The sequence below is a fragment of the Cinclus cinclus genome, chromosome Z (genome assembly GCF_963662255.1).
Source record: "Cinclus cinclus chromosome Z, bCinCin1.1, whole genome shotgun sequence".
Lineage (NCBI taxonomy): Eukaryota > Metazoa > Chordata > Aves > Passeriformes > Cinclidae > Cinclus > Cinclus cinclus.
In genome coordinates, this window is record NC_085084.1 from 44967635 (window position 1) to 44991693 (window position 24059).

Consider the following 24059-nt stretch of genomic DNA (forward strand, 5'->3'; position numbering starts at 1 on the left):
AGTATGTGTTCCTCATACCTAATCTAAACTACAATAAACCAGAGCAGAGTTTGGTTTTGCTATTGGTTTTTAATGATGAATTAGGATTCTTTTATTTTAAAGTTATAATTCAATAGGGTTTTTTTTCTGTTTGATTCTGCTTTTTGCACTTACCCTCTAGCTCTGTGGCCACATTTAGGTAAAAGGTTTTTTTCATATGTTGAAAAGTATTTTTTTTTGCTTACCCAGACTTCATTCTATATTACCTTTTTCACACCCTCTAATAGCAGTAATAACTTTAAAATACATTTTGTAGGGAAACCACTGTATAATAAGTAGTATCTCTATATACTCAAAGGACTAGATTCTAATATGATGCAGAAGGCCAGCTGTCTACATTTAGCAAAAAAGTCAACCTTGAAATTGGTAAGCTTAGAAGTGTACTCATGTAAGAGTAGTTCAGGCAAAAATGAAGCGGTCCATTGAAATCATAGCTTTCACAAGTCATTACATTGTTTACTGTGTTTCCTCAAGGGACTGTTTTGCCTTTTGGATAACTAAGAAGGCTTGATTATTTTTCTAGCCTGCAGAAATATGAAAAAGCTTTTATCATTTAATCTTTAGAATATGCTAGAGACAGAAATATATATACATTCAGAAAGAAAAGGAAAAAAAGTAATTTCAGCTTATTTCCTGATAAAGCAAAACAAACAAAAAAGCCCACCTCACTTTTCTGTTTTTAACTGCAACAAAGAATCTCTTATTTTTGCTGTTACGTGCCTACTTGTCACTTAAAATTAATTATGTTATCATTGTTGGGTCCTTAAAGTTTTCTAATACGTTTACAGGGAAACAAAGATTAACATAATCAGACTGTTATGTGTAAAGATGCTAAAGGGGCCATATGCATGCATAGGATTCTTCACACTCAAATGAGAAAGCACAAAACCCGCCATGGCTTTGTTCTCATTTCTTAAGAGTATGCAAGATATTTTCTCTCTAATAAATCCAGAAAAGTTATATGTGTTCATGTTTCCCAGAACTCTTAAAAACTTGTTTATAGATTCATCTATGTGACTGATCATGCCTCTCACTGTAGTCTCAAAGACAAGTTTTCTAGCTGTATTTTCAGCTAGAGTGGGATTTTGTGAACCACTTTTAAGTAGTTCTCCCTCAAGAGAATATTCATCATTTTCTGGGACTGGGGATTGCAAAGAAACCAGGAAAAAAACTGGTAAAATTGAGACCGAACTGGGATTTCTGGCACACAAAATTAAAACATCAGGAATGGCAGTATGAATACTGCTGTGCTGTTTGACCTAGTGCCAGGATCTGAAGCAGCTGGAGCCTCATCCTGGGAGGGCATGCATAATAACAAACAAGAAGAATTTTCTAAATGTCAAAATTTTGCTTGAGGGAAACCATATTCCCAGTACGGTTTCTGGCTTTATTCCACTTGCAGTAGCTCTCAAGTCCTTTTATGTGACTTTTACACTCATTTCCCTAACCTTTTCACAATTTTTAAGATCAGAAAAGACAAAGGCACAATTATTTTTGTGGATTTGTGCTTGCTGAGGCAGTTTTGGCTTATGTGGTTACAAATGTCCTTCTGGCCTTTAGCCCAGGCTCCAGACCGCCTGGACTCAATTTCACAGTTGAACTACCAGAAATTCAAACCAGATATGAAGGCAGTGCTCCTGGCTGACTGTCACAGGTAAGAACTGATCTTACAGATACAGAATATCCCATATAGCATGAAAATAGTTATCAGAATACATTTTTCACCTCAAAATCCATATGGAAATTGAATGTTACCTGCAACTGATTCATATTTTGGTACCAATAAGCTTTTGACTTCTCATTGAATCAAAAAGCAAATAGTATCTTAGTAATCTCATCCGTGTCAAAAAGTTGACTACTGACAATATCCTTCACTTGTGCATCATGTTTGACCTTTTTTCTTTTTCATCTCAGAGCATCCATATTTATGGGGGAAAAATAAAAAACTAAGTAAGTAAAAACAAACCAACAGAGAGCATGTTCTTTTCAAGATCACGGTTTATTCTTTCTGTGTGTCACTCTTTGCAATTCTCTTTCTCAGCCTATTTAAATGCTTTCTTCATATACTCACACATTCAGTATTTATGATTAATCTGTTGAAGTTATTTTAAACGGCTGTAAGTGAAGTCCACTTATAAGTGGACTATAAGTGAATTCACTTATGTGAAGTCACAGAGTTCTTTGAACCAATTTATACTTCTCATCTTTGATCACATTCTTATATTCCTGCATTTAATGTTCTGGTTTCTCATCACTGAAAGAAAGCAGATGGAAATGAACTGCAAAATAAATTTCCTCATTTCAGTTCTTGTACCCGGTGTTAGCCCATAAATCTCCGCAATGCCAGTACTTCCATGGAGTAAGGCAGGCAGACCTTTCAGAGTTAACTGATAACCTAATAATATCTCGATCATTTGTTTCTTTTATATATATCAGCCAAATGTGGTGGTTGATAAGAAAATGGGGGGAAAGCATATTTTTGGCACATACTTGTCACGTAATATCACCAACAAACAAAATCCTTGTTTGAATCTTAAATTGCTAAAGGCATTTCTCAGATAAGGAAAAACAAAAACAAAACTAGAAAAAAAGAGGAGATAAGCCTGAAAGATGCAACTTTTCAGTCTACTTATAAATTCTGACAGAATTTGAAATACCTGGAAATAATGGATAACCTTAATAATAAACCATACTACCAAGATTTCCTATAATGTAATTCTTCCTACCTTTTTTACAGATCAGTGGATTTGAAATCCAGATCTATATCTTTTCAATTTCATCTGACTTAATAAGGTAGGAAGAACATGTAGCTCTTGGCAAGCTATGGTTAAGCAATCAACATTCGGAGCTGACATCTAGCTGTAACAGGCCCCTATAATATGATCAGCTGAGGGCAGGTTTGTGATTGATTTATGCCCCTTCCAAGCCCTTTTGCAGAGTATCCTATACAGTAAAATACAACATACTTGCAAATGCCTAATTACTAAAGGAGTAGTAGTTGAAAGTGGAATTTCAGCTATCGGATCTCTTATTTCTGTGGTAGCTCATGTGGTAGTTTTTCAGATACTGAGTAAGAAAAAAATCTAACGTACTGTTTTTAGGGGTGGGGTTGTCATTGGGATTTTTTTCTAGAGGCTGTACTTTACCCTCTGAATTACCAATACTTTATTGCTTAAGAGTAGATGTTAGCTTTTTGGTAAGAGTATAATAACATTGTATCATACATATAACGTACATTTGTATATTTGATTTAACCATTTAAAAATTACACAAATTCATTCTATACTCATGTAGTTTACAAAGGCATTCAATTTAATTCCCTCCCTTTCACTTCCAGGTAAGTCTGTGACACTGTGGATTTACTCTGTAACAGTGTTGGGTAATAGAACATTCGTGGTTGTCTTACTCTTGAAGTAGTTGCATGTCAGTAGGTCTCCAAATTTCCTAATTACCTCCCAGAAGAGAAGCTCCTCTATGACACTTTAAAATGCGAAACATGTAAGAGTTTTACAGTAAGAACTTGGGCAGCCTGGTGTTGTGTTATTTTGTGACTGCCTGTAGTAGGTGGGAGATGAGACAGGTGGGATAAAATGTCTCTGATGACAAAAAAGGGAAAGTTTATTATCCTGCTTCCCAACAAATAGCTTTGTGAAAAATTTGACTTTTTTAACACCCTTTTATAATCTGTTACCTGCTGCATTACTACAGCATTATAGTCTTGACTGGGAGGGCAGATTTATTTCTGTTCAAAATTATCTTTTCGCTGGGAGCTCCAGTTAAATTTAATTATCAGAATTAAAATCCTGTTGACCTTCCTAGCCAAATTTTATGCACACTATCTGCATTCCTTTTCACTTGTTGGCATAATTTTTGAAGTGTGTCATAGGCTTTTTCTGAGGTTTTTGGCTTCCCTTTTGGCCTTTTCTTAAGATATGAAACTATCATAAGTAGTATGTATTATAGGAAGGCAGAATATAATCTTTTCAACCAACTGCAATACTTGACAGTTTCTACACTCAGTCAATATTATTGCACAACTATAAAAATAACATTATGGCAAAAGCAATTGGAAATTATTTTCTTTTGTTTAGCTTGTGATTTTGTTATAGCCCAGTAAAAAGAGAGACTAGTAAACAGTGAAGTTTATTTCTCTCTACGAATGACAACAACAAAAATATTTCAAGAGTTTATTCTGTAATAATTATTATTATTAACAATGACTAATTAATAATTTAAGAAATATTTAAATTAATATGTTTTGTTTAATTAATTTTATTTTAATAATATGATAATTTATTGTTTTAAAGGTGAACTATTCACCTTTAATTATTAATTACAGTTTTACTACCATCTACTTACTTAACACTAAATATCAATATTCTCTAAATATTAGATTTCAATGTGCAGATATCTTTATTGTGCTACATCTTCATCCCCCTGTTTAAGTAGACAGAATTTCCTCATAAGGACCAAAACCAAGGAAATAAAGTATTATCATGTAGGCAAAAGTGTAATATACGTAACATCTCAGAAGTTTAAAATTCTAAATCCACCTCTTAGAGGTAGGTTGTGAGTTTTTATTCTTGGACAGCTTTTAATCAATTTGGCTTGAATCTTTGACTAAATCTCTTTGGACTACCCAGGAGTAAGGAGAAGCAAGTTCTTGAATTCATAAATCCATTTGCGATCCAGTTAGTATTGTGCAATTTTTAGCCACCTTAAATTGCTATATCAAATAAGTAACATTCTTTTAGAATTTAAGGGACACTAAGGTATCTCTGTGTGTGTGTGTGTGTGTGTGTGTGTGTGTGTGTGTGTGTGTGTGTGTATATATATGTATATGATTTTCGGATGAATACAGTCAGCTTCTCTTTTGATACATGTATGCACACATACACATGTATGCATATGATGTGTTTGAGATATGTCTATGTATAATATATATACATATATAAATATGTGATGTATATTATCATAATCTACTTCTAAAAATCTTTAAAATATAGAGAGCTACAATTTCAACTCAAAGCATGCTACTGTTCCTTAATATTTAAAAAAAAAAGGCATATAGCAAATCTTGGATATCCTATCATCCAGGATAATGTTTCAGGGTATAATTTAGCTGGTATATGAATGTTTTTATGTAACAAGCAGCACCACAAAATAATGCTGTAAGAATTTATCTTGCAGTTGGGAATAAATAATTGCATAAATATAGATTTAAACAAAGGAAAAAATATTGTCTGGTCATATCCTATTGATATCTATATTTTTGCTTTTTGTTTTAAAGAGTTTTTTTAATTTTATTAATTAACACTTTATCTGCCTGTGCATTCAGAGAAACTTGAAAATAATTGGCAAATAAGTGATTTTATTCCTAAAAATACAATAATTTAATTCCTGATAATGTACAATAATGTAATTCCTGATATCAGATTAACTTAGAGTTCATCAGGATCATGCTAAGGAAGTCTCAGTTCACAAAATTAATTCCTAAGGGTAAGAAAAGACAATATTAACATTAATAAATTACACTGGATTGTATTGTTTCATTTTTACTGTTACTTAAATTCTCTGCAATTTTTTAAGTTATACAATACTTGCGAAGAAAAAAGTAAAGTTGGATCATCAGTGCAGAAGTTGCACTGTTCTAATTTTCAAGCTTTTTAACAGTAATATTACCTTTCTGTAATAGCTGTAGAAAAGCTGTAGAAACTTTTCTCCACAACCGCTACTATGATTTATTTATCATTACATCTATTATATCTGATTCCACTAGCTGTCCATAATGGCTATAATTAAAAGTAAAATGCTATGATGACCTGAAAAGATGGGATCTGATTATGCATAAATAAACAATTTTCAGTCTGAGAAAAGCTTTTAAGTTAAACATAATTTTATAAGTAACACAGCTTAGTTATGCATTAGTTATACACCAGTTGTCTTAAAACTGATGAAAATAAAAAATCCCTGAATTACTCATTTGTCTGTTGAGGCTGGTTGATTTAGTTTCATAAACATTATAATGCTATTTTTGAAAACTGGAAATGAGCAGTAATATTATCATAATACTCTGGGGGGGGGGGGGGGGGGGGGGGGGGGAGGGAAGTATCCAGAATTATTAAAAATGAAACTTTCTCCAGGGACAAAACTTAAGTGAATGGAACGGCAGCTTTTCTTTATTGTTAAGTAACTCAGTTAATAAACGTTGTCCTTCAGTATTCTATGAAACAATAATAAAGCTCTGATTTTTTCTAGTGTACCACCTACACTTTAAATATTTAACCAACATAGATGTTATCTCCTATACAATCAAGCCAGATGTGATTATATTTCTCGATCATGAAATGCCATTATTCTATCTTAATTCCATTTTCTCTGTCATTTTTTTCTACTCATTATTTTACTCTCAGGCTTTATGCCAGCAAAAGTGAGTCAGGAGTCAGTGCTGTATAAAACAGTTGAAACCTCAAACTTAAAATATTCAACTGTCTTCTTATTTGTGAGCTTTTCTTTCCAAATTATGTGGGGGAAATAATGACATCATCATGCATGAATTCTGAAAAACACAGATGTTACGCAAATACACAAAACCAGAAATTGATCTGGATTTGAAGAGAAGCAGTGTATTTTTTTTTTCCAGTTCTTTGTATAAGAATATGAAAAACATGGAATGTAAATGATTGGTCAAATCTTGACTTTGTAAAAGCTCAGTAATAAATTTCTCTAGCAACATTTTACCATTCAGGTCAATATGAAAAATACTATTGGAAAATAAATGCACGAGTTAGGGAGAGTTATACTAAATTCCCAGATGAGGATCTGGCATAGTGTGTAATCTATGGATACCAGTTAATTAAGTGCTAAATTTCCTGTGATATATATTTGTGAGTTATATATTTGTATTGTAACAAAATGCTGGGAGTAATGGCTAGAACACCAAATTAGGGAAATACTGTATATGTAGGGGGTAGTGGATGTACAGTTTTACCTCATCCTTTTGTGTTCTTGTCAGGTGAAGTTGCTCACAAATGTACTGGAACTGCACTTCTACATGCATGCCCTGCATGCATACTCTGACACTTGTACAGACACTTACACAATGCTAACATGTAATTAGACATTTCAGTTGTCTCATGGAGTATCTGTTGCAGAATATTCATATTCTTGTGCACATAAACACAAACAGACTTTAAAGACCAGAAAGCTGTCACTGCACTTGTTTTCTTAAAATAAATCACATTCTCTCTGTACATGTCAGATGTATATGCAGGCCCATAACCAGCTGGAGCTGGCCAGTGTCTCTCTGATGCTAGTTGAAGTAATTTATGCCCACAATAATGGAAATAAAATAGAGCTTAAAAAAACCTCTATTTTATAAAACCTTTCTGTTTTAAATATGTATACATAGAGTATTTTTGCTTGGAAATGTTTGTCAATATTTTTTCTGTTTGCTTTGCTGTACTGAATGCATCATGTATAGTCAAACAGATGGCGAAGTCAGTGAATCAGCATTTTGAAGGCTGAAATAGATTTTTCAGAAGTACCACCAGAAGTACCAAAGTGGATTATTGAGGATTGAGATTAAAGTAGTGATAAAAATGACAAGCACAAACATGTTCATCATGCTCAAAGGTACAGTCCTGCTCATTTTATTGTAAGGTATACAAACCTATCACTTTGCTAAGTAAAATTGGATATGGTACATCTAGTTGTATATTAGAACTGGGTGATAAATGTCAGAGGGTTTAAGATTTAGTCTGATCGTATTTTTGAACTTGTTGCTGATCCTTTTACAGTTCACTGATACTGCTGTATCTTCAACAGCCTTCAAAGCAGTAGGCAAATCCTCAAGGAAGATGTAGTAATATCTGAATCTTCATCTACCAGGGTTTTTTGTTTTTGTTTTTTTTTTTTTTTGCAGTGAAGTTTTTTTGGTTTTTTAAAAAAGTAGTTATTTCATACCTGTGTCAGGTATTATAAGTGTTACTATTTCCTATAAAGTGGTGGATTTATATTTGAGAAGACAGAAACACAAATCACAAATGAATGTTTGGATCAGAAAAATACAATTTAGGAAAATTCCAAATTAGGAAAATTTTGGATTAGAAAAATACATGTTTGTATGTTTTGGTGTAATTCACACCACTGGAGATGTTGGCTGATATTAGGAAATTTAATTTAATTACTTTGGAAAACCTAATCAAAACACTGTCATAGTGATAAATACTTAAAATACTCAGTATTCTTATGTCAAGTATGCTAAGGCAAACTGATCAAGCAAAATGTTTTAGGCTTGCTTTCATTTTCTTTGAATTCTGTGGCCATAAAATATTGGTCAGTAAAATATTGGGATGACACACTAGCCTGAAGTGAATGGGAGTAAATGCTAAAGAATCAGGTTAATTTGATTTAAAATTTTGGGTTTACCTGGTTGTTTCACCCTGGAATTAATGAAAGAAAAACAACCAAGAAAGAAAGAAAAAAGAATATAAAATGTCTGCAAGTGAATTAATTGCAGGTGTTTTGAATGTAAAAAAATTTTTCTCGATATAAAAAATATTTTTGTCCAGGAAAACTGTGGCTAATTATCACTACTAGCTTTAAATTTCAAGGGAGGAATGTAACATGTTGGGCAAGACCACTGAGCAAGGGAAACAAATAGAGATGTCTCAGTGAAAGCAGCTGCTCTGTAAAGAACATGTAAAAATTTATTAGCTTGAAAGAAGTTGTATAACTTTATAAATCTGTGATGAATGGTGTATTTGAGCTAGCTATGGGGGTTTGTAACAAATATTTATACAATACATACATACTTTCCATTTCCACACAGTTAGTTTATATTTCCTGACATAATGCTGTATATACAATAAATTAATTCAGTACAGAAATTTAAATGAGAATGCTGCTTAAACTCAGTGGTGTAGCAAAAGATGGTGGCAATGAAATTCCTTTATTTTTGTTTTCCTGTGAAATTTTCTGTGCATCATTGATGAATCAAAGTGTCTCAGGTAAAATTTACAGTGATGTGATATCACTCAGTGATATCAGTGATGATTCTCACGTCATTGATGGAGAAAAAGAGAGAGAAGGTTAAATATTGGAAGTAGGGAACATAACTTCATGCAGAGCAGGATTTACTAATACAGCATCCTAAACCAGGATATGACCAGAGACTAGAGACAGAGAAGAGAACAGCAGTATTGCACGAATACACTTTCCTAAGGAGGAGACAATTTCCCAGATAAAAAGTTCTGTTTAACTTTCAGTCTTGGATTATTGCTAGAATATGTGCCCAAAAAGGGTACAACTGCTATGTGAAATTCCTAGTTTGTAGTAAGGGAGATAGTTTGCTTATCATCAAGTAAGAGTGGATGGTAATAGCCAAGAATTATGTAAGTCTTGCAATGAACTGGCACATTACCAAAACAGTTTGTCTTTAAGAAACTTTATGGAGAACAAGAGCTTTTCTTCAGCATAAATCTGTTGGAATGACATTTTTTTTTTAGTACATGTCTCCTGCTGGAGAGGATAGGGCAGGAATGGCTTAGAGTGGTTCAGATTATATCCTACACAATTACAGCTTCATTAGCTATGTAATGTATATAAAAGTTTTTTACTCAAACTTGGGGTTTCTGGTGTGCACAGAAGATGTTGCCATCTGTACGGCACTGGTTCATAGCACTGTGTGGTATGCTGGTGATGAAAAATCTGAGTAAAATAGTGGCTTTGATAGGTCTTTGAACCATTGCAGTATGTTTTCCTTTTGATAAATTATGTCAGTTTATCAAACTATCTCCCTTGCTATATATACATAATTAATTGAGGAGAAATATCTTCAGAGCTTTCTGGAGAAATATAAAATGGGATTCACTGATGCTCTTGTTTACCTAATTTACTGTTAATGCAGAAGGGGGGGGGGTGAAATAAAATTATCTACCTTCTGTTTGAATGATGCAAAGTAGATCAAAATTTCTCAATATTGCAACCATTTCCTAGCGCCTTTGTGTTGCACTGATTCAAATTCAAAATGCCTTTGAAACGCCTCTTGACATAGTAACTACTACTTGTCACAAATTATTATTAAAACCTAATATTCATTCTATAATACCTGTCACAATTTTGAAAGTTAAATTCCTTAAATATTAAATATGCTGACAGTTGAAAAAATAAATGCAATTGCTCCTTCTCTTCTAAGATCGTACATGTTTTCTTAATTGATATTCAGTCTCAGAGTATCTTAAAATAAGGTTAGACCTTCCTACAAAATTAAACTTATTCTACCTTTGAGGCCACTGAAGTAGCTGCTACACCCACCTCCCTTAGAATGTTCTATCTGACTGAGGCATTAATATAGCTTTTTTTATGTTCTGCCTTAAAAGTAGCAGAAATTTTTAGTAGGTTTTTTTTCTGTTGACAGAGCTTTACATGCCACTTGTGAAATATTCCTTAGAAAACATAACTTCACTACATGGATAAGCCAAAACATACTCGTTATGTCTATATTTATTTCTGGAAATTAGATAAATTCATCTTGTTCTTCAGATTTTAAGAGGGAAGATTTCTCCAGTCAGTTATTAACAGCAAAAGTAACATATAGGTTTCAGAATCAGATTCCATTTATGGGACTTTTCAGTCTTTATTCAAACAGTACATCTGATTCCTGTGAGTGATGAGTTCTGATATTAGGCCATCAAAAATGTGACTCTTATTAGTTATTAGTTAGTTATTGTCTCACAGTATTTTCTGAAACCTGTCCAAGAGCTTCCCTAACAATCCAGAAAATGATGGCTTTTAAGTTCAGAAGAAAGAGGTACTACTGAAGACCTTCAGAGTTTATATAGCGCAGCAGATTTGGTTTTGTTGTAATATACGGAGATAAATATTGTTTTCCAAAAAGAGGACATAATTCAGAAAAATTATTGAAAGGGAAATCTTGTTTTTGATTCTTTGAAATATATACAAGATTCCATTCTGTTTCCATTTTTTTTTTTATATTGAACTTAATCAGTATCTGTCAGCTTGTAGCATCAGAAGACAAGACCAGAAAACAGCTAAGAATCTATACATGAAGTTGGATTATGTATGAGTATTTATTAGTTTTTGTTAGTTCGTCTTAGTAGTTAGGACAGATTCAGCTAATACTTGTGAAGATATTGAATTATTTCCTATGAAATACAGTTATGGAAGGATACTAAGCCATGACGTTGTCATGAAGGACAGCCATGGAGTCTTTTTATATGCTGGTAAAATGACAGGTCACACCCACTTTTAGTTTCCTCCAAATCAGTAATGTCTCATGCAGAAAGTAACTGTGTACTAGAAGTCTTGACTATTCAAAGCCCCTTGTTTTAGTAATCTTTAAAGAGGTATTTCTCTGATCCTACACTTTGGCTGAATGCATTATATCATCCTAACATGAAAATCTTAAAATCAGGAGAGGAGACTGTGGAGATGAAAACACCAGCTGGTTAGAGCATGACGCTAATAACACCAAGGATGTGGGTTTGATCCATTTATGGACCATTCACTTGGAAGGTGAACTTGATGATCCTTATAAGATGCTTCCAAATTGGAATATTCTGTGATTCTCTTTCCAAGGCTGTACAGTTTGCACCCAGTTAGACATGGGTCTTTCATCAGGCATCAAGAACTCTTTTTGAAGAGCTGAGTTTTCCTGCAATGAATGCTCTTTTGGTTTGTTAGGCATTAAGATTGGTTGTTTCGTATGATAGTTTTAAATATAGATAAGATGTGACAATGAGAAAACTTTTTAGTCCTGATAATCTCATAGGAAACAATAGAATGGAAGCTTCAGATAAAATTTGTCAGGAAGTTTCTCCTGAGAAGTCAAGAAAGTTCAGAAAGAAACATTTTGCTTTGTAAACTCCTGGGAGAGGATTCTAGCTGAGGCAGGATCCATCCTAGTCCCAGACTTAGTCAAAAATTTATGTCTAATAGTTTATCTAGGTGTAATTCAGCCTTTATGTAACTTTCTCCAACAGGATTAAGGACAGCATACCAAATATATTTATATGAATAATAAGTATGTTATTTTTTGAAATTGATGATGATAATAATTAGACTGAAAAACTTTAATTAGAGTTACTTCCTGCACTGTATATTTATAACTACTATTATAGTGCATTACTCTTTTAGAGCAATATTGACGTCATTATATTAAAACTAGCAAAATGATTATCAACCAGAGATTTATGTTATTCAACCATATCAATGACCCTGGGCAACTCTTTATTTTCCACCTCAAGGACTAACCCTGAGGAGCATCACCACTCAAGGGAGGAATCTCCACATACACTCCTAGAAGGAGTGTGCTGCAAGTCCCTGCTGTAAGAAGAGGGACTGGGCTTTCATAGTATAAAGTCATTGACTGTCAAATGCATGTTTCTAGGCCACTGTGTCAGTCCAGAAGCCTTTAGCTCAGCACTTTTAGATAAGTTATGACTATTAGCACTTGCTGGTTCCTTTATTAGGATGTCTGTATGCTGCATCCTCACTGGTGTCAATTTCTGTAGGGAGATGTTCATCGCATCCTCAGAATATTCGGCTTTGGACTGATGCTTCAGGCTGGCCTCAGTGTTCTTTACAAGAGAAAGAGTGCAACTCCTCCTCTCCATCTACTATCAATAACTTTTGCAAATATGGTAAATTCCAGGCTGTTGTATCTCCATTTAGGAAGAGCATTCCACTACATATCAAAGGCAAAAGATGAACAGCTATCAAAAATGTGGCTGAAAATTGCTATGGAGAAATTTTATATGTGAAGCAGTAAATGCAGAACTGGGTTCTGATCTAGCTGTCCTTCTCAGGCTTCTTCAATCTGTGTGAAAAAAATAAAAAATAAAAATTCTGTGTCCTGTATTTTTTATTCATAGCTCAAGGCCCCTCATCTGTTCTTGGGTTGACTTGACACAGTTTATCTCTGTTTTCAAATTTTGAGGCTTTTGTCCATGTCTTTTTCACTGAATTATGGCTGAGAACAGCATTGATTGCTTTCACATGGCCTTTCTGAAAAATGGGCCAAACTGTGATTTATGCTCTTTGGCATCTTGGGCTACTTAGGGTCTTCTTGATAATTACTTTTCCTGCATTTTGCTGGGCTAAATTGGAATTTCTAATTGCATGAGCTCAATGTCTTGAATTGCCTCATTCAAACATAGGAGAAATAAACGTGAAAGACAGGGGGTTTATCACAGCAGTGCACACTTTTTTAAGGAGCCAAGAGGGTTGTCACCTGCTAGCAATGCATCAACACCATTTATCAGATACTGCCCCCCACTCCCCACCTCCATTATCTCTGTCAATAAACTTAAAAAACAAAACCCTTGGACTGTTATATAAGTATGCACCTATTCTTTTAATTCTCCCTTTGTGAAAGAGGATGCCATTCAGCTTAAGAAATGGTGTCATATTTTGATATTTTAGGGGTTTTGAATGCTGTAAACCAGTTCATTTTTCATTTCATATAAGCCTTAGAAGACTCAGTTTTCAATTACTTGCACACAGAAAATCTGCTTCATAATAAGTGCAGGCAAATTCATCCCTGCTGCAACTTTATTGACTTGAAATTAAAATCAGCTTCTGTTAAATGGTCCATATGGGAAATACAGTTTGATTAATCAAAGGAAAGCATCCTTTCTGATATGTGTTAGTTTTAAACCTGAACTTTTGCTTATACCCACAAAATTTAAGAGTGGCGTAAGTGCTGGTGTTGGCTAAATTGTCTAATGAACTGCATGTGAAGATGCAGATGTGAAGGCATGTATGAGCGTGAAGTGTTCTGTGGTTTATAGGACAATATAGACATTTGTAGTCATAGAGCCAGATATCAAAAAAGTGGGATGCTGTTAATATTAAAGGGCAACCTTTAAATCAGTTTCTATTCTATGTAGTTCAGAGTTTTTAAAATGAATCTAAAGTAGCCAGGGATCCTGATAATGACACAGGGCAAGTTTGGAAAGCTTAAGCATCACCTAATAAATTTTTTGCCATCAGGGTTAAAAGTTTTTAACCTGATACAGCACTCCAAGTCCACCGTAATGATACTCAGGTATTTTTTGCCCTGGATGTGAGTTTTTGGACCTTACCTTCAGTCATTTCTAGTTTTGTTCTCTTGTTAGCTATTTGCTAACTTTGCTGACTTTTTTTTCTATTTTAAGTGTTAGTGATAATGATATTGTCACCCCAGTGAACCTAAGGAAATATGCAAGTAAAAGCACTTTAAATACATGCCATAGCAGATAGGAGCCAGGGTAATGTAATAATACCCATTCCATTTTGCCATCTGTTTATATTGATGGTCATAAGAGAGGTTGGCATATACTTAAACTCCAAAAGCAAGAAAGGTAATAAATTAAAATTTAAACCACATATAAGCGGGAGAAGAGCATAAAATTTTAATTCTAGAAATGCAGGATATCTGAAGGAAAGCAAGTCTTCTGCTGGAAGTTTAGTGCCTAAATCCAGGACAGATTACAGGCTGCAGTCTTGTTTATAGTTTGGCAGTTGTAGTGGTGGAGAAATTGCTGACTGAACTAGTGAATGACACCACCTTGTGTAACTCCCACAGAAGAGCACTGTGCATTGCTTGAAGTGAATGTGTGAGGAAACTCCAATAAATTTCAGTTGTCTGACTAGAAAATAAATGTTGTAATGTTATAGAAACTGAAATCAAGAATAATGGAATTTCACGGGCAAAATTGGAAATGTGAAAGATGCATGTTTGCTTGGATTTTAAATCTAGCACTAATTAATCAGTGTAAATGCATTAAAATATCAAAAGCTTAGGAATTTTTTTCAATCATTTAATAATAAATTTATTGATGAATATCATATCAAATGAAGGAGGCTATTTATCAATTAGTATGCATAAGTGACTAAATGGAAACTCTAAACTTTGATTTCTCCCATAGATCACCATAGATCCTCCATTTACTCATGAGCCATCAAGTAAAGCTGGCTATTTTAATTTCATTAAAATGGAAATTAAAGACAGATACATGAGTTAAGGAGTTAGTACTTCAAAAAAAGTATTGATAAATGTGTTCAGTAAACTATTGTACTTTAGAAAATTATATCTTATCAGTACAAACATTTTACAAGCACTGATATTTAAATAATATAATAGGAATAATAAGTTAAATGAAAATATATTATGTATTATCTGTGTGTTCAAGTCAGCATGTTCCCCATAAAAAGAAGCTTTGTAATGCTTGGTATTTTTAAAAGAAATAGAGCATGACTATTGCATGCTTGGGCAGCTTGAATGTAGATTTTTGGTATGTTTCATACAAATAATCTCAATAATGGCATGAGACAGTGGAAAATAGAAAGGGTAAAAAAAGCCCTCAGAGACAAAGTTCAAAAAAAGGAACCCTACATACAGGTTTTCTCCCTGTTGAAAATTATGTGTCTGATTTGCTGTTAGCTCTCAATAAAAGATGTTTCATCAGTCACTGTAGAACATATATTCAGATGTTACTGAAGAAAACATGCTTTACATAAAAGACACAAGAGATAGAGAAATAAGGTGAAGACTTCAAAGTCAATAATTCAGGAAGTTTAAAGATGACAAAATTATGTTCCTGTAAATCTTAGTCTATTTTAGTTTAATCTTATTGTGTTCATACATTTTGGCACAGCCTTGTTTAATATACATGGTGTCTACGTCCCTGCGAGGAGCTGTTTAAGACCTCTCCAGATCTTCCCAGAAACATCCACACCATGCAGCATGAAATCAGACAAACACATCTTTTTGACATCTGTTACGCAGCCAATTTCTGCCCATCACCATGCCCAGATGTATGCTACAGCCAAAAGCGACTACAGTTTGGTACGCTCATTAATCTTGCTGCAAGTGCAAGACACACTGTAAAGAGTGCTGGGTGAGAAGCTAGTATGCTCTACTAGTGTTTCCTGCAGGACTGGGAAAACTTCATATCTGTGAGGTTTCGGGTGCCAGTCAGATGCTGGGAGGACACCTGGCTGCTGGACAGTCAGACAGGAGAGTTCATGAAGAGCCTTTGACAGATGAGAGCATCGTGTGAAACAGTGTCGTGGTGTTTCAGGAAACATGTTGTAGCTTCTGCCTGGTGGTCCAGACTGTGGTTTAATACAGGCTGTTTGAGATATCATGCTGTTTCTTCTCAGTGGTTATTCTTTATGGTCCTTATGTTGCATTGGTCAGTATAGGGCTAATAGATTACTTCTGTGGCTGTATTTTTACTGTAATCCCTCAAAGCAAATAGCCCTGACATTAGAACACGGTGTATCTGTGTCTCTTACTCTTCTTTCTTTTCTGGATGTAGTGCAGCATGATGAGGGTGTATAGACTACCTGGTAACATAGCTTGCAAAAAATTTCTGGAAAGCATAGTACTAAAGTCAGGAGTACTTCTCTCAGGCTAGCACCAAGCAGTACTGCCATAACAGACTGTTTTTCAGGCCTTCTATTGACATCCTTCTAACTTCCATTACTCCATTTTGAATAAAGTTCTGCATCAAATGAAGATGTTTTGTCTTGGAAGGAATTTACAAATTATGAACTTAGCACAGACTGCTCCTGTTGACTACAATTCAAACCTGTCTTTCAAGTGGAAAGTTCAAAAATGTTACCAAACTTAGCATGGTGACACATAATTCTGGGAAGTCTTTGGATAATACAGCATGGCAGAATGTTGCTGTGTCTGTAAGTGTTCATGCATAAACTGAGGTTTTGGAAGTTAATTTGTCAATTAAGTTTTATGCAGCATGTACCACAGATACAGTGTATGATGTGAACGTGGACCACTCTGCCTATGGGTGCTAGGACCCTTGTTAAACCTCCCATGCCAAGTGTTCACAAAGTTTTCTTGTTTGACACTACCACACTGTTCTGCACAGCCACTAAAAGATGAAATTATGTGGTCATAAGGAAAGGCTTTGGAATCTGCTGGAGGGTAATCAAGATGCAGCCACTGAAATCACATATTTGCATAAAATTCTAAATACTGATTTAGATAAAGAGGGGGAAAATATGCATAGTATTTAACTCCATAGTTTTAATTCTGTTACATTTTAATTAGCTCATAAATGGTAGACAAAGGAATTGTTACATATATAGGCTTTATAGTTCTGTCTGCTTGCCTCTGTACAATGGACCTCGATTTTTGGGATTTATGAATACCTATATGATTTCTCACCATTTCATATTTAAACAACAGTTTTACATCCCTAAGTAAAAATTCTTTTTTCTTATTCTTTCCAAGAGAATATGATGTTAACAAATTGTCTCATGACTCTAAACAGAATTAAGTAACATGTAATATTTAGCTATGATTTTTTCTGCAACTTGAAGCCCATACAAGCATAAGATTGGATTGTAGCTAAGTGATTGTTGTGGAAACTAGATATATCTGTTCTGGTTCTGTGTATGCATGCTTTAAGAACTTTTCAAGGTACCTCGTACATTGCATTTTTCAGAGTTACATCTAAATCTGTCCTTAAGTAGTGGGTATTTAAAAATTTTCATTACACCATTCTCTGATAAAATTCACCAGATGCTGTGTCTGAGTACTTGCATATTTTGCAATGTAGTTCTGTAAACCAGTGCTTTTTCAGATGAGATTGTTTGACACCTATCCTTGACCTTTTCCACCCAGCTTTACAGGAAAACTAGCATGATCTGAGTAAATAAAAACAAAAGAAGGAGCACTGAATTAATATGATTTCTTCCTTTTAATATATTTTGATTAATTAAAATACTGAAGATATAGCTCTATGTTTTGGGTGAAATTTTTTCTTTGCAGACAGGTGTGCCTGAGGTTGAAACTGCATATGTATACCTCATACTCTCTTATAATTTTGCTTACAAATTTATTGGTAATTTTAAGGAGCATATGCAAATCTGTCATGTAACTATGCTTTATTGCTTTATATGCAAATTCATATATCCAGGCCTCACAGAACAGAATCATGCAGAGGTTAGACAGGACCTCTGGAGTTCTTCTAGTCTACATAAAATCAAATTGAGATGCATAAAAAAAAGACAAAATTCAGATTTGTTTTTTACTTGAAGAGTCTAGTTGGTAAAAACTACTTTAAAATTTAGTGTAGAACTTTGATATAGAGAAAAGGGTGTGAATCAATTCCTAATAATTTGTAAGAGTTATATTTGGCTACAAATATCTAGTAATCCAGAATACATTTTCAGAATACTTGCCAAATAATACCAAAATAGGTTTTTTTTTGATGCAACTATATCTTGAATTAGAATCAGAGAATCATTGAATAGCTTGAGTTGGAAAGGACTACAATCTTCTAGTTTGAAAACCCTATGTTGGAGAAGAACATTTTTCATTAGATAATGTTGCTCAATTTTATTTTTGCCTATGTGAAGTTTGTGTTAACTTGCTTATTTTTAGGAATACTTTTCACTCTTTTTCAATTTTTATTTTTAAGGTGCTGGTGGCTGGTCTCCACTTGTGTCCAATAAATATCAATGGCTTCAGATTGATCTTGGTGAAAGAACTGAGATTACTGCTGTTGCTACTCAAGGTGGTTACGGGAGCTCAGACTGGGTTACAAGCTACCTTCTGATGTTTAGTGACAGTGGACGAAATTGGAAGCAATATCGTCAAGAAGAAAGCATTTGGGTACGTTCTTTCAATAATGAGAATTAAGTTTCTGCAAAAGACTTAAAGGCAACTTACTGCACATTGTTGCAGATCTAAGCAAAGCTGTAGAATATAAGGAACTACACTAAAAGCGTTTAGATAATTAAATATACAAAGCAATTTAGCTCTTGAAAAGATGAAAGACAGTAAAAAGCAAACAAACATCAAAAATCTGGCTGTAGCAGTACTCCATTAAGACACAAGGAATTATTCTGACGATTAAAAATGTACTACAAAATCTCTTTTGTCTTGCTATGTATGGCAAACTTTTTTTCCCAAAAGCATTGATCCCAGTGCATTAAACTTGGCTTTTAGTTACAGTTAAAAAACAAAACAAAACAAAACAAAGCAAAGCAAAGCAAAGCAAAGCAAAGCAAACCAAAACAAGACAAAACACTTGCTTTACTTTTTGTAGAATGTTGAAACTGACTGTAAGAATAAAATGAAACAAAGAAATTAAAATCTTAACAAGCACATCCCAGTCTGTTTTTTAAAAAAAGAAAAACACATTAAGCAATATTTAAGTTTTGGTCATCAAATTCAGAATCTAGTTTCTGATGCAGTAATCTGTTTATCTCTGACTAGCTTTGTAAATAATAATGATAACTAATAAGCCCTTAATAAGGTCATCACTTTATTTTTGCATTAATAGAAATGACAGCAAAGGATACAAAACCAGAGAGATTATGTTCAAAGTCTACATGAAGAGGTGGATTATATAATTTTAGAAAAGAGTTGCAGCTTTCTGTGATCCCCAGTAACTGGCAGCTTGGATTAGAGGAAGAATATTGGAACTTGTGTTATATTATTGTGTCCTGTCAAGTGAATTCTGTTCTCCATGCATAGAGCTGATTAATTTCTAAATTTTTCTAAGCCTTAGACAGCACTTATTTTTTGCTGCAGTTAAACATTATGTTAAAATGAATTTCATTTTATGCATTTTGATTTTGTTGACTTTTAATTCAAAATGTACTTGTCACTCTTACTGTCAAAACCCATCTATGGTATAATGAGATTATGCAGTGTTTTACTTGTTGCATAATTATCCTTTTTAAATTTGCTATATACTTCCGCTACAGATTGTGTTTTCATAACAAAGAGAAATAAATTAGTTTCTAGGCCATATGGCTGTGGGGAGTAAGAAAATCAATCAATTTTCCAAATGTCAATCGAGCATAAGTTGCTACAATATTGTCTTTGCTCATTTTAAGACAGACTGACGGAACATATCTGAGGGGTAGGGTGGCTTGATCTCTTCCACGACGGCACTTTTGAAATCTGATATTGGTATTACAAACAGTGATGCAGATTGTTATTTCTTGTATATTGCCACCAGTAAAATATCGAATGAAAGTTCAGAAAAATAGTTAAATGCTGATGCAGACATTGGATAAGGGGGTTGTTAGATCTATAAGGGCTAAAAAGTGGAGCTTCAATTCCATCATCACAAACTTAATAAAAAATGATTATTTTAATGATTGCAATGCAGATTGAAGGTATGGCTTGCAGGCAGTAATGAATAATTCAAGGATGCAAACTATCAAATTCGGGGCAGTCTATTGATCTTTTTTATGTGTCTTTATTTAGGAGTCCTGCTTCTAGGGGAATATATTTTCTCTTTTCTAAACTAATACACAGATGTAGTCTTGGAGTGAAACTCTTAAATCCCTATTTATTTTATAGATTTTCTTTGACTGTTATCTTTGACTTCTCAAATGGCCAGCTCAAGTTCATTAAGGCAAGAACATCCAACATTTTATATCTACTGTGTTACTATTTTTAACTGAGTTGTTGGCCTGTTACAAGGCTACTTACTTACTAGAAGTAACTTTTGGGGGTTTTTCAATACTACTCTGCAGTAGAATAATGGAAGATGACCACTTCTGAGGGCCCTGTGTTGAAATCTTCACTAGATAAAAGGATTTTTACTTTATAAACAGTTTTGCATACTTAAGTAATGATACATTTCTTGTCTGCAAATTCAATTCCTACTTTCTGTTTTTCTTTTCAGAAGTTAGTTTTGAATTATCTTTGTTTCCCTATGGCTTATCTTAAAGTTCTGAAACTCCTGTCACTGTGCAGCTATAACAATTATTTTCATCCACTGTAAAATTTTTATAATAACTGAGGTGAAAGAATACTATCTACACATCTGCAAATGATCTAGTTATCAACACTCTCTTAATAGTTTGTGGAGAGGGTAGCTTTTTCCAAGGCTGGTTTCTCTGACAATAGGTGTCTTGCTTTGGTTGAAATGAACCACGTTTCACCTTCCTCTGCCTGTAAAACACTTCACTGTGTGTTGGTGCTGAATTTGGATGAAAATTTTCTGAAGTTTGGTGAGATTAGCTTCTCTCCCTTTCCTGCTGGTAAATATTAAGTATTTGCTTTCACTTTTCTGCATATTGGGAATTGGTTTAGAAGGAATCATTTACTCACACAATATATTTTGGTCTCAGTCTTTTAGTTTTCTTGTACTGATGACCTAAATGTATGCCTTACTTCCTCAATCATAACTGTAGGAAGTTCATATTTTGTGTGGGTTTTGTTTATGGCTTAAAATCCTTTAAGTATCACAGGAGTTTTTGAAATACTAACTCCATTATATTTAATTCCTAAGAATCCTGTCACTATTAAGTATTGGTAAGTATTGTTAGCTATAGGTTCTACAGTAGTTTTTCTTATTTCAACTATACATTTTGATTTCTGTCCTCAGTGGTATTACTGTCAGTGTGTTTTTAAAAGTTAAGTGTATTTTCTGCCCTTTTCTTGATATTTATTATAAGTTTTTTCAGTTAGATGTTAGTAGAATCAATATTTCCATCTCTTTTAGGAATTGGTGCAGTTCAGGTAAAGATATAATTCTCAAGTGAAATAGTTGTTGTAAGTGGTAAAGTACATGTTTTTGTACATAAATTATTCCTTTTGATAATGATTAGTTTAATCTTGGAAAGAAATTATTCAACTCAATTTTTTATTTTCTTTCATTTTACCATAAATATAGAAGTGTTTAAACAACACATTTTATGTCCTTTTATATTCTTCAATCTTTTTATTGTGCTCCTATTCCTTAGGATGTAATTTTGGATGCAGTAACATTCAAACTCACAAGCCAAATCCTTTGCATGGTTCTCCTCCTACCTTTAGGATGAGCAAAGGCCTCAAATTCTTTGTATATTAAGTTATCCAATTCTTTTCTCTGGAAATCATGATTCTTTTCATTTCTCTTCTGTCAGACCTCAGGAGGTATACAGTCAAACATCATTAAAAATATACATTAAATTTTGGTTCAAGAAGTGCTAGGAAACCTTATGTCCTTAAATACTGCCTTTATTAGAGGTATTGCTGTTCTTTCTTCTTTATAATTTGTATTTGTATTCTTCCTTTCAATTCTAGATGCCATCACCATTATATTGTTTGTGAAGAATCTCCTATTGTAATCATATTTAACTATTTAGGGCTATGTATACTGATCCTTTCAACTAGTGTAGTTTCTGGGTTTAACAAAATTCATAGTTTTGTATCCCAAAATTGTTGTGTGTTTTTGTGCTGTGTACCCTTCCCTTGACATTACTAATGGCTCTTCGTTTAAAAGGAGAGTAATAAGATAAAGATATTAAAAGGGAGAGTTTAAGAGGGCAAATAAGGATAGCAATTCACTGTTTGAATAACAAGTTTTCCACGACTCATAATTTCAATGAACACATGAGTCATCTAACTCATAGAGAAATGCATCTCAATGCTATTCATTAACAGGAGTTTTGAAGAACAAAAGAAATGCAATTTTTCTTTGATTTAATGTTGACTATTTCTTCTCTGAGACACCTATGGAAATACACATATTCAGCTTTCAATTTTGTGGATTGTATTTTTTTTTCCTGTGAGAATAATGATATATCCATTTCACAGCTGGTATTGAATTTTTACTCTTATGTGTTTTGAATCTTCCTTTAAAAAATTATATCCAAAGAGAGAAATTAAAATTAATGGACAAAAATAGCTAAAATTTGGGGAAATTATGGCCATTTTTATAAATTCTCTTTTAGAAGACAAATTTGTTTATGCCTAATCAGGCATAATTTTTGCACATATATGGTTCTGAGGTCTACTGGTTGCTTCATTTAACTTAGCTGAAGCTAAAACTGTAAATTTGTTTTATCTAATATCTTCAACCCTGAGAGCTTGCACAGAAGTATTTTCACTCTAACAGTTACTATTTTAATGGTATGTAGCCTAGTTTATGAATGGTGAAGAATTAACTATATATACATTGCTACACATATTCAAAACTTCCTTTTTAAAGGAATTGAAGCTTTATATTTTATTGGAGAATTTCCATGGTGTCTCCAATAATAAATAACTCACAATTATGCAAAGTTACAGGTTAAGAAATACCGAATCACAAGTATTCTGTGATAATCACATTATAAGTTTCCAGAATGCACTGTTCTGATAAACTTGTGACTCTTTTATAGACTCAGAGATTCACATTTGCTATGATCCTCCTTCTTAGAGAGCAGAGTCATCATTCTTGATCATAATTTCCTTCACTTTAGTAGCATAAGACTGTATATATGTGCTATTTTTTTGGATTTCTGCTAATTACTTTTTGAACCCAAAAGTTTTTTCTGTTTTCTTCCGCAAGCCATGTCATAGATAACTTCAATGGGTACTCTATCACTACATTTTCTGTAGATATGCTTTTGAAATACTGTGACTTCAGAGTGCCTGAAGACATTTCTGTTAGTGACAGGAAAGAGATGACCTCTTTATCTATGAATTAAAGTAGTGCATATAATAATGACCCCCATGGGGTATCCACGGTGTACCACTGAATAGCTGAAGGACTGCACTCTGTGAAAAGGACACATGCTGAAGTACAGAAGAGTGTGATGAGTCACACCCCTTAGAGAAGAAACCACTTCTCATAGAAAGTATCCCTGCCCATGGCAGGGATGTCAGAACTAGGAGATCTTTAAGGTCTCTTCATACAACTGGCCCCCAGCCCACCAATCCAGCCCATCAGGATCTCTCTGTAGAACTTTCGACACCCCAGCATATCAATACGTCTGCCCAGCTTGGTGTTTTCTGTGAACTGACAAGGGGAGCTTGACGGTTTTTATTGACTGGGGAAAGATGCTGGGGGATGTAGGAAGAAGCAGAAAAAAATTGAAGGAGGAGAATATTCTTAGCTTGGGGTATAAAAGGAGCTTGAATGGAAATATGAAAAATTAAGTATGAAGAAAGTCAGAAAACAAGGAATCTTGGGTGGAATAATACAGAGAGGATTATTGTGCAAATGCCTTTGTGAAACTGGTTGCATGCATAAACTTCCACTTATGATGAG

At 33.8% G+C, this 24059-nt stretch overlaps 1 protein-coding gene across 1 annotated transcript in view; it reads left to right on the forward strand.

Moving 5' to 3' along the window:
- Nucleotides 1–24059, forward strand: part of CNTNAP4 (contactin associated protein family member 4) — a 209787-nt gene that overhangs the window by 65370 nt on the left and 120358 nt on the right. Inside the window, exon 3 of the mRNA XM_062513992.1 lies at nt 18498–18691. Coding sequence (XP_062369976.1) covers nt 18498–18691 — 194 coding nt within the window. The remainder of the gene's footprint in view (nt 1–18497; nt 18692–24059) is intronic.